Consider the following 11,567-nt stretch of genomic DNA (forward strand, 5'->3'; position numbering starts at 1 on the left):
TCCCCTTTTTTTTACAGAGAAGGAAACCAAGACCCAGGAACTTAAAGTGACTTGCCCAGGATCCCCCAGGCATCAAACTCTGGTCCTCTGACTCCAGAACCACTGCACAACACTGCTTCATGTTGCTGCTATGCATGAACACTATGCTCAAATCCTAGGGTTCTTATCCTTCTGTTGTGCGTCATAGATACCTTTTGGTGACACCTACAGACTCCTCCTTAAAATAATGTTTATAGTTATATTGCAAGTATTACGAGGAAACTCATTATATTGAGATACATTTGTCAAAATATTTTTAAAGTTCACAGGTTATAAACTCCTGATCCTATCAGTAGATTAATCTTTGCTTCTAAGTGAATAATATGGATCTCTTACTCTGCCTACAATCATACTGCTCTCTATGCCTCTCTCCCCCTACTGAATTCATACCTATGTTTAAAGCCTTACTCAAATGGCACATCCTCCATGAAGACCTTTCTGATTTCCCATTTTAAACAACCTTCATTCAGATCTTATTTACTATTTTTGTATCTCTGTAATGTGTTCATTATGTATTTTAAACTCAAAAGAAAACAAAACTTCCTAACAATTAGAGCTATCCAAATAGATATCACCTTGGAAGGTAATGTGTTCCTCCTCACCAGAGGTTCTCAAGTGAAGGCTTGGATGGTTACCTGTTGGGGATGCTGTGGAAAAGTTATTGCTCTACAAACTTCCATGGTCTAATAAGAGATCTCCCTGGGAAAAGATTTTATTGATCTCACGCCTTCAAGCCACACTGTTAGTGCCTTCCCTCTGAGATTACCTCCAATTTAATTATATATATGTATATATATGTATACACACACACACACACACACATACACATATATATATATGTATTATGTACATAGTTATTTGCATGTTGTCCCTTCATGACTCCCCCATCTCCCCCAGGAGCATATTTGCTCTTTGATAGCAGGGAACAGTTTTGTACTTCTTTTTTACCCTGTGCTTAGATCAATCAATCAATAAACATCTATTAAACACCTACTATATGCCAGGTCCTGTGCTAAGCCCTGGGGATTAAAAAAAAAAAAGAGGCAAAAGATAGTCCATGCCCTCAAGGATCTTACAGTCTACATTATTAATTTGAATGGTTTAAATTATAAAAGAATATGTTTCATGAATACCCCTTATTCTTATATGATAATTAGTAAGTATGTAAAATATTTGCAGAGTACTATAAAGCTAAGTATAAAGAATTATTCTATTACATTATATTTAGCAAAACATGATAATTAGCAGCCTTTGCAAAGACTTAAATTCTTCCACAAATTAAATAGAGAAGTCTGTATTACTTGTGCTGGTTTACCATTTTGTTCAGTATACAATGGGGAACCTGCAGCCCTTATTTTGGAATTTTAACCTAGTACTTTCAACAAACAACCACATCAGTATTTTAAAATTATATAGAACTCCTGGTGATCTGTTCTGGTTCTTGACCTTCCATCAATCACCCTTCTTTGTGTGGTGCTCCTCATGACAAGAATCCTTCCCCACCCCAGTGCAGTGGGTCTTGAGAAAGACAAGGAAAGGAGATCTGAGGAGAGACAGAGGCAATGGACAAAAACCTGATTGGAACCATGTTCTCGTGACAATTGTTTGTCTGAAACAAAGTAGAGTTCACGGATTCCTGATCTTTGTCTGTCTTATTTCTATCCATGGTTTGATTTAAGCACTAAAAATCAACTTGAAAAAGGCTTTTGTGAAATTTTCCCAATACTCCTGTATTTAAGAATGATAAATACATACTAAGAAAATCACTGTAACTCCAATCTTCACACTTAATAAGAATAAAAAAGTACCACCTGGGTATACTTCATTTCATGGTGGTTTTTTTTTTTTCCTGAATGCCAGTCATATAGTGCTGGCATAGGACACCATAGCCCAAACCAGTCAGGCAGGCCACAGGCTTGGGTACTTTTCAGGCTGCTTTGGTAGTTCACATGTGGACCCAGGTCCCACATCCACTCTCCAGGAGAACTGGCCACACCCAAGAATGCAAAAAGAGTCCCACAGAAGTTCCAGTAAGTTAGCCATTCTCTGCTCATTTGAGAATCTAAGATTTAACAATAAAACAAGATAGATTCTTCCAAAAGTTGCAAGATAAGTATAATGATTGTGTGATTTAGAGGAATACACAGGTTAGGGGAGGGGGAGGAACTTGGGGCAAAGATTGCCTTTCATTATATTCTTCTTAGGTAGTCATTTCACTACTGAACCATAGAAAAACAGTGGAAATCATTTCCTCTCAATTATTAAAAGAATGAAGCTGAGAATTTTTAATCAAAAGCAAAGCATCATACAGTTATATAATTGTAGGCTAGCAGGAGCTCATTTTGTATTTAAGAATGATAGATACAGTTCAGCAGGCCTGCCTTTAAGCCATCCTCAATTGATAAGCAATTTGCATATTTTAAAGATCCTCAAAGATAGATATTCCAGTTCTCAGTTAAATAACCTTCAGCCTGGGGAAATTTTAACCTTGTCGTTAACTTTCATGTGAGTTTGAGTTTTATTAACCTCAATGGAAATGGCATGTATAGACTCAAAGAGTAAATCATCCACTCTACTGCCAAAACAATCTTCTAAGGCACAAGTCCGATCACATCACCCTCCTAAACAGAAGCCTTCATGTAGGTCCCTATTATCTATAGCAGTGGTCTCCAAACTTTTTAAAATCTGCATCTCTATCATCAGAAGGTTGTGTAGCATAGAACCGAAGATGTGTATATTTACTTATTTATAAATTGTATGTATGTACTACTGTACTAGTAATTATGTACATTAAAAAAAAAACTTGCACAGAAAATAAAAGTGTTAGAAGGATAAGATAAGGAAGAAATAGTATTTAACCCTAATGGCAATAAGAAGCCCCTGGAGTTTATTGAATGTGGGTGGGGAGACGCAGGGAGGTGGGGAAAACAGCATTGTCAGGCCTGAGCTTTAGGAAAATCATTGTGGTTATATTGAAGATAAACTGGAATGGAGAGAGACTAAAAACAGGGAGACCAAATAGGAAGATAATCTAGACAAAAGGTAAAGGTCTGACCTAGGGGGTGGCTTTGTGAACAGATGGAGGCAAGGGAAAGGTGAGGGTAGACATAAAATGTTTTGGCAACTGATAAGATACATGGATATTGAGTGAGGGATTGTGAGAAGTTGAAAATGGCACTGAGGTATGTAAATCTATATGACTAAGGATAATAATGCCCTGGAAAATAATGGTAAGGCTTGGAAAATAGGTGGGTTTGAGGAAATAGGTAATGTAATGATATCTCTGATATAGCTCACAACTCATCCATGCTTACTCATTCGGCATGCCTCATTCTGTCCCATCCATTATTAAAGGGTGCCCGATGCAGTCTTAAGGTGATTAATTAGAGTCAGGGGGGTAAAGGAAGAATATCCTAATGGCAGAGCTGTTGTGGGTCATGGTTAGTTTAGGTTCTATCTGCCCCTGTTCAGAACAGGAAGGTTCAAAGCTTTCACAGTAGAGGAAGGAGAATTGAGTCATAAGAGTTGGTATAGTTGTGCTGTAGACAAGCCCAAGAATTGACTATTGCACTGAGGATTATATTCAACTGGTCTTTTTATCTTCTAATTGGTTTATCACATGACTTAGGGTGTCACAATCACTCCCCTCAAGGTGTCCTGGCCCCTATTTTGGAAACTACAAATTGATAGGATAAAATACAAACTCATGACCCTCTTCATTCCCTTTCACACACTAGTTCCAGGAACTTTGGATTACTATTTTTCCCCCAAACATATCTCCCATGCCATTTCTGGAATTCACTCCTACTTCATCCCTACCTATCAATATAATTTTCTTACTTCAAGGCTCAGCTCAGATGCTATTTCCCGAATATAACATTATTGGATACCACCAAGCTGAAAGTATTCTTCCCCTCCTCAAATACTCCTTGAGAACCTTGCCTGGATATCTCTTTTGCCCCCATCACATTCTACCTTGTATTATATTTAACTGTAAGTAAGCCTTATCCAGGCCTCTAGGCGGCACTGTAAATAGAGTGTGCTGGGCCTAGAGTCAGAAAGACTCATCTTGTGGGTTCAAATCTGGCCTTAGGCCAGCTATGTGACCCTGAGCAAGTCACTTAACCCTATTTGCCTCAGTTTCTCATCTGCAAAATGAGCTGGAGAAGGAAATGGCAAACGACTCCAGTATCTTTGCTAAGAAAACCCCAAATGGGGTCACAAAAAGCAGGACACGAAATGAAAATTACCTGCCCCTTAAGTAGGTATAAAGCTCCTGTAGTTCAGGCATAGTGTCATTTTTTAAAAAGTCTATCCCCTAGTGTTACACACAGTAGGCATTTTGTGGAATTGAACTGGAAGGAACCCTTAACTGAATCACCTCTACAATATATCTGATAAATGATCATCGGATAACTTACTTCCATTTTATTATTAACCCCAGACTGCAAATCAGAAGTCAAATTAGAGTTCTAGTTCTGTCATTACTAATCCTCTTTGAAGAACTCATTTAACCTTTATGCATCTCAGTTTCCTCATTTGTAAAAATAAAGTATGTCCCTTCCAGCTCAAAGTGTATGACTTCATAAATTATCCTTCCATCATTTCAACTGTGCAAAGAGGTATTTATTAAGACATTTTACTTCAAATTTGACTTCAGAGCTTGAGATTCATAAGAACCTGTACCTATATCCTATCTTTTTTTTTTAATATTTGCCTCTTCCTGATGTTAGCTCAGCAGTTCATGTGCCTCTCTCCCCATTCAAAAAAATAAGACTGAAGCAGCTAATACTAGAAACTTAGGGTAAATGCAAGAGGCCAAGGAGCAATAAGAATTTGGAATAGAAATAAAAAAGACCTATTTTTACAGTCAGAGTAAGGACACAAAAGTGAGAGGAGAAAGGATACAAGTGTAAAAGTCCAGGTATGCAGCCAGAGGTTTCTGACCAAAGGTCCTGTGGGTATCCAGTGCTTCTGAATACAACACTTTATGTACTCAATTATTAATTTTCTCCTCAACTTCTCTGTCAGCTAAACTCATGTGTATTATTTCAGTTTCTTTTTAGCTTCTTTTTTAAAACAAACTTTCATTTACTTACATTGTGCCTTACTATGCTCATTTATATTTATGGATTTGACTGTTCCATTCATGAAAAGGATTCAGTAACCCAGCACTTACTTTATCTTTACTGTATACTCAGGGATTCACTTCCATGAAATAAATTTCCCAAACATAAATTCACTGTGCTCTCTAACCTCAACCTTTGAATTGATTCAGAAATATTTGCCTTAAAAGACTTTACCAGTGATTTATTTGTAAAGGAAAATTTGTGCAATACTCCAGTTTCTCTTACTGCGTAGTGAATTGTCATGACTGACGAATGCTAATTGAAGTCCCAACTTACCCTCTCCCCCAAAATATAATTTATCTCCAAACCACCTAGGATGGGGGGGGGGGGGGAGGCATGGCCAGTGAACGAAAGGGTTAAAAACAGTTTCTCAACTATAGTTTTTAAAAAATAAAACCTCAGAATTAAAAACCATTTAAGACAAATTAACTGGATCATTAAAGAAGTTTCTCAAACAAGGATGAGTCTTGGCTACAGCCCTACTGCCACCTTGGTTTCAAGCCAGCTGGTTTCTTCTTCACTGAGGTTGGGTGACTGCAGTAGCAGGACAGGCTGGTTCGATGGCAGCGGCGGCTCCTTGAGGTGAAAAAAAGAATAAGTTGCTGCAGGCACGTGATTTCCATCCAGACACTGCTTCCAGCGACCCAGATCTCGTCCCTGCCACCCATACACTGAGCAGGGTCGGGACGTAGGAAAAGCAGTAGACCTCGCTCCTTCCGCTTGCTCCTACGCTAGCTTTCATCCTGGTTCCCAGGCAATGATTAATTTCTTAGGAGATCGCCCTGGGGAGAATGTAAACATTGCACTGGAAGCAATCAGGAAGAATCCTTGACTAGCTTTCATACAGTTAATGGCCTCAGTAGTTATAGCGGGGGGCATTTCGGTTTGGAGCCCCCGCCCCCAACTCCGAGATGTCCTCCCTTTACCTAGTTGCCCCCTTCCAAATCGGCTGTGCTGCACCCGGAGGCGTAGGTAATGCGCAACTAAATGCAAATCCCTGGTTACTTTCACTAGCAGTGAGTCATTTTCCTGGGGATCGCTCTAGGGAAAAGGTAATCGGGCTTGTGCTTAGGTGCTCTAGGCTTTCTTTCTTTCTTTTTTTTTCTTCCCACTCTGGAGTACAGCAGAGGAGGCGGTGGCAGCGGCAAACGGCGGCGGCAGCGGAGGCGAGCCCAGCACGGGCTCCCAGTACAGTGATGTGGCAGCAGCCGGTCGGATCACGTTGCTAGCCCTGTGCTTGTACCAGTTTGAGACAGGCTTAAGGAAAGAGGCTTTTTAGGTGCCAGAGGTTGTAAAACGTGGGTTGTGCACACTTCCAGTGTTCATGAGGAGAAGAGGGGAGGAGAAGGGCTGAGGCGCATAACTATACCCCAGGCCCTGAAAGGCAGCAGAGTTTAGAATTATTAATTCTGCAGTTTTTCCGTGGTGTATTCCCTCTACGGTGGCATCCTTCAGTTTTCCCTCCCTTCCCCCCTGTGTTCTCCAGGGAACTAAAAGCAGAAAAGGGACTCAAATCTCCTGGTCTCATTGGCTGTCGTGATTAGGGACTCCGCAATTCGGGTGCTAGGGGAAGTTTAGGTGGCATAGGGACACGATATTGCGGAAAGACATTTGGATTATGACATTCGGACCCTGTGACTACAATGTTAATTATTATTCTTTATTTTTAAAGGGATCAGATTACAAATGGTTCCTCTGGCAGCTGAGACCCCACTGGAGCCAAAGGGTCTCCCCTTGCCTCCCCCTTCCTCTGCCCCACCACTGGTCTTTGAGCAAACAATTCTCAAAAATCCCCTTCGGGACCGAAGTTTACCCTTCGCCAATTCTCGTTCTTAGATCCAGGAGACCAGAGTAGGCGGTGGAATAGCCCAAGCCATGTTAATGCACCGTAATGACGGGCCCAAGGAGTCGTATTTCCGTGCGGGAGGAAGCCCTGGCTCCCCCACACCTCGTCCTCTCCACCCGCCTCCTCCTGCCTTCACCTTCCCGCCTTTTAGAAGGAGAATAGCTTGGCCAAAGTTGTTTTTCCTTGCTGGTGCCCTAATCAGGTACTCTAGCCTCTTCGCTCAGTCTCTCCTCGCCCTCCGTCCCCCTACAGTTTCCCCCTCCTTCCTCATCTTTCTTGCCCTTCCTCCTCCTCCTTCCTTCCCTTCCCCTCCCCCCAGTCTGGACCGCGGATGGTACGTTCCGCACGTGAGCTGGGTGCTGGTCTGGCTGGCGACGCGCGTGCCCTGTGGCCAAACACTGAATAGAGCGAGTGCAAACTACCAGCACTGTATGTGTGTGTGTGAGTGTGTGTGTGTGAGTGTGTGTGTGTGTGTGTGTGTGTGTGTGAGTGAGAGAGAGAGAGAGAGAGAGAGAGAGAGAGAGAGATTTGAGTCAGGCTAGAGGGAGACCAACTGCTTCACACTTTAAACACTGCTGCACTGGAGAGGAAGAGAGAGAGAGAGCTGGAGGCTCACAGATTTCCCCCAAGATCTCCCAGGAGCACCGTCCCGCAAATTAGAAAACGAAACCCCAAAAATTGCAACAAAAAAGAAACCAGCAGCTGTTGCCAAACATGGACGAAGGAATCTCTCGTTTGCAAGAGAGACAGTTAATGGAACATAGAGATTTTATAGGGTAAGGTGCACGCACCCTTACGAATATCTGTCTCGCCTTCTGTTTTCTTCTCTTATCTTCTCCAGAAAGTGGTAAGGCGCCGGAGAGAGCAAAGATCCTGCCAGAATTGGTATTTGATGCTTATTTCTGTTTTGCAGACTGGACTATTCATCCTTGTATATGTGTAAACCCAAAAGGGGAATGAAGAGAGACGAAAGCAAGGTAAGAATAAGTTTCTGATGAGCTTTATAACCTGCCTGGATAGTTAATTAGGGTTCTTCACTTCAAAGCAAATCGCTAAACTGCAACAATACTTCAACCTTTTGGCTTCTTCTAACTATGAATTTTAATTAGCTTGACGGATAACTTGCATAAGGGAAGGTTAAACACTATACCTGCATTTTAATTGCAGTCCAGTACAGAACAGTAGAAAGAGGTATCTTGCCTTGTCATACAGTATGTGTTCTTGGTGGATTGAATATAGTATTGATCTCTTTTTCTTCCTCAATTTTTATATATTAAGGAGACCTACAAACTACCACACAGATTGATAGAAAAGAAAAGACGAGACAGAATTAATGAATGCATTGCTCAGCTTAAAGACTTATTGCCAGAACATTTGAAATTGACGGTAAGTAAAATTCCTTTCTACACTAAGGGGATTTATAACAGCCTGGTAAAGAAACTCCTCCAGATTTAAGAATAAATGTAAATATTTGATGTCTGACAGCAACTTATGCTGTATTGTTAGAGTTTACCACAAACTCAGCTGAATGGTGTATGCTCACCAAAAAAGCACGCAATCATTTTTAACCTGCCTTGTATAAGTAAGCCAGGTTAAAAATACTTCTTTCAAAGGGAGTTTAAGTTCCAGTGATGAATGGAAAATTATTGGGGCCAAATGTATTTTGTTAAATAACCATGAGCCCCTTTCTTCTTCGCCCCACTGCAGACTCTAGGGCATCTGGAGAAAGCAGTAGTTTTGGAATTAACTTTGAAACATTTGAAGGCGTTGACAGCCTTGACAGAGCAGCAGCATCAGAAGATAATTGCTTTACAAAATGGTAAGTCAGTTTGAGGAATGCCAACACAGGAATTTATTTGCTCTTAGCCCACAGAGGTGCAATTATGAAGGGTTTTTTTTTTCTCCTCTGTGGGGTGTCAAGCTTACTTTTTTTTTTTAAAGAGTAACTTGTTCACTAGAAGTAATGGTTTACTGGTATTAAAGATTTCAAAATTCCTAAGAGGCAGATTTTTATTTTAAGTAGTGGTCAAAGCTTCACTCTGGTTTGTCTCTTTATTCTAGAGCAATAACACCCCCTCCCAATACCATAGCAACTGGTGAACTTAGCAGGTTATTGATTATTGAAGACAGACCTATAGCACACTAGTCAATGCCCAGTGCCCACGTGATAGCCAGATGCTTTAACGTTAGTGTTTTTCTTTTCTGCCATTTTTCTTCCCTCACCCACAACCTCCCATTCCCGATCCTCTCTTCCTCATCCTAGGGGAGCGATCTATGAAATCTCCCATTCAGGCCGACTTGGATTCTTTCCATTCGGGATTTCAAACATGCGCCAAAGAAGTCATGCAATACCTTTCTCGGTTTGAAAGCTGGACGCCCAGGGAGCAGAGATGTGCCCAGCTAATCAACCACTTGCACTCCGTTTCCACTCAGTTTTTACCCAGCCCCCAGCTGTTGACTCAACAGGTCCCTGTGAGCAAAGGAAACACTTCCTCCTCCTCCTCCTCCTCCACCACCACCACCACCACCACTTCTTCCTCCTCCTCCTCCTCCTCTTCTATCGCAACACCCCCCTCCTCCTTCTTGTCTGTGAACGCCTCTCAGGATCGCACCGTGCAGAAGCTGGAGCCCCAGACAAACTGTGTCCCTGTGATTCAGAGGACTCAACCTAGCTCTGAACTCGCTGGGGAGAATGACACGGACACTGACAGCGGCTATGGTGGGGAGGGCGAGGCCCGGCCTGACCGGGAGAAATACCATGCCCTTGGGGGAAGTCGTGTCACCATTAAGCAGGAGCCCCCAGGGGAAGACTCCCCAGAGCCCAAAAGGATGAAATTGGATTGCGGCGAGAGCAGCAGTCCTGGAGGCAGCGCAGCCGCAGCTCTCCTGGGGCCGAATCCGGCCGCTGCCCTGCTGAGACCCGACGCCGCACTGCTGAGCTCTCTAGTGGCCTTTGGAGGAGGCGGGGGGACTCCCTTTGGGCAACCGGCGGCGGCAGCAGCGGCGGCCCCCTTCTGCCTACCCTTCTACTTCATCTCCCCTTCGGCAGCAGCTGCTTACATGCAGCCTTTCTTGGATAAGAGCAACCTGGAAAAATACCTGTACCCTGCTGCGGCAGCCCCCATCCCCCTGCTCTACCCAGGCATTCCAGCCCAGGCTGCTGCGGCTGCTGCTGCTGCGGCGGCGGCCGCTGCTGCCTTCCCCTGCTTGTCCTCGGTGCTCTCGCCCCCACCTGAGAAGGCGAGCGCTGCCGCTCCAACCATCCTGCCTCCGGAGCTGGCTTCTCCTGTGGCCCCCCACCAGCACTTTCCCCTACCCCTTCACCCCTTCGCGCACCTCCCCTTCGCAGCTTCCTCCAGAGAGCCTGGACTGAGCTCGGACCTGGAGGCGTCATCTCAGGGGGATTCCTCCCAGCCTGGAAAGGAAAACCCTTGAAAGCTTTCCCATTTCGCAGGAAGGATGGGTGGTTAATCATAATAATATTAACAGTAATACTTAAAAGTACCCTTTTTTGTTTGCGTAATTTCAAGTTTCTGTGCGTCCTCAGTCCCCTCCCTCCTCCCCCCAACCAGGCTGCTGTAAAGATCCTGCGCTGTGGGTGTGTTTTTATTTTTGTTTTGTTTTGTTTACTGTCTTTTAAAAAATCAACTATTTAAGTTTTACACCCATTTGGACTGTGACAGTTTTAAGATGTCGAACATTGTTCATGAGTAAGGCAGGGCTAATATAGCTGAAAAGTTTCACTTCTGGCACGTCTGTAGTATCTGTTGGAATGTAATGGAGGTAACTGAAACAGAGAGTATACACTCAAAAAAAAAAAAAAAGGTGCTTGGAGCCAGGTTACAGCATCCGGTAATTAACCCACTGTATCTGTCCCCAGATAGCTCCTGCTTACTCTGAGTGGGTTCTCCACAAACTGGGAATGAGGATCTTTTAGACTTAATTTGCTATTCAGTATATAATGTTTAACTTTATTGAATCCATACATTGTCTGTTGTTTGGTAGTTTTGTTTTAAGAGAAGCAAAGATACAATTTCTCTCCAAATTAAATGTTGCACTTTGTTTTGAGTGGTTATATAAATATATATATATACATATATATGTATATGTATATATATATAGTGTTTCTACTTTCCACTTCTTGACTTGCACTTGACTTTGGGGTAGGTGTGTCGAAAAAAGCAAGAAGCACCCTTAGTACAATTTGTTAGCACTTTACTGAGAAATGGACCTTGAATCAATTGACTTACCTTAATTTCCTCTTAGACAAGATATAAATATATTTACAGCAAGTGCATTTGTACCCACACTGTTGTTGTTTTAAATCATTATGTTCCTGAGGTTTTTTTTAATCTTGCTGTTAAAAAAAAAAAGCCTGTACACTGAACTAAGAAAAACCTAAATTCTAAAAACTTAATATTCTTTAAAAAAAATTTATCCTAAATTCTAAATTGTATACAATACAAAAGCTAGTAGAGACATTTGAACTAGTCAGTGTTGACTGAAAATGTTATGAAGGTGTGGCATAAATCCCCATGAGGCCTTTCTATCTC

General features: G+C 42.3%; 1 protein-coding gene across 2 annotated transcripts; it reads left to right on the forward strand.

Moving 5' to 3' along the window:
* Window positions 1-6,036: 6,036 nt before the first annotated feature.
* Window positions 6,037-10,838, forward strand: BHLHE41 (basic helix-loop-helix family member e41). 2 transcript variants are annotated; one of them, XM_027838891.1, is made up of 6 exons: window positions 6,037-6,140; window positions 7,005-7,216; window positions 7,928-7,991; window positions 8,293-8,400; window positions 8,722-8,833; window positions 9,278-10,838. In XM_027838891.1, exons 2-6 carry the CDS (start codon window positions 7,044-7,046, stop codon window positions 10,447-10,449), a joined length of 1,629 nt encoding a protein of 542 aa, XP_027694692.1. In that variant the 5' UTR covers window positions 6,037-6,140; window positions 7,005-7,043; the 3' UTR covers window positions 10,450-10,838. The 2 variants fall into 2 exon arrangements, with proteins under 2 accessions (XP_027694692.1, XP_027694693.1); XM_027838892.1 differs by lacking the exons at window positions 6,037-6,140; window positions 7,005-7,216 and adding an exon at window positions 7,241-7,790.
* Window positions 10,839-11,567: the final 729 nt, after the last annotated feature.

This window comes from Vombatus ursinus, unplaced genomic scaffold, assembly GCF_900497805.2.
Source record: "Vombatus ursinus unplaced genomic scaffold, bare-nosed wombat genome assembly UNPS02014830.1, whole genome shotgun sequence".
Taxonomy (NCBI): domain Eukaryota; kingdom Metazoa; phylum Chordata; class Mammalia; order Diprotodontia; family Vombatidae; genus Vombatus; species Vombatus ursinus.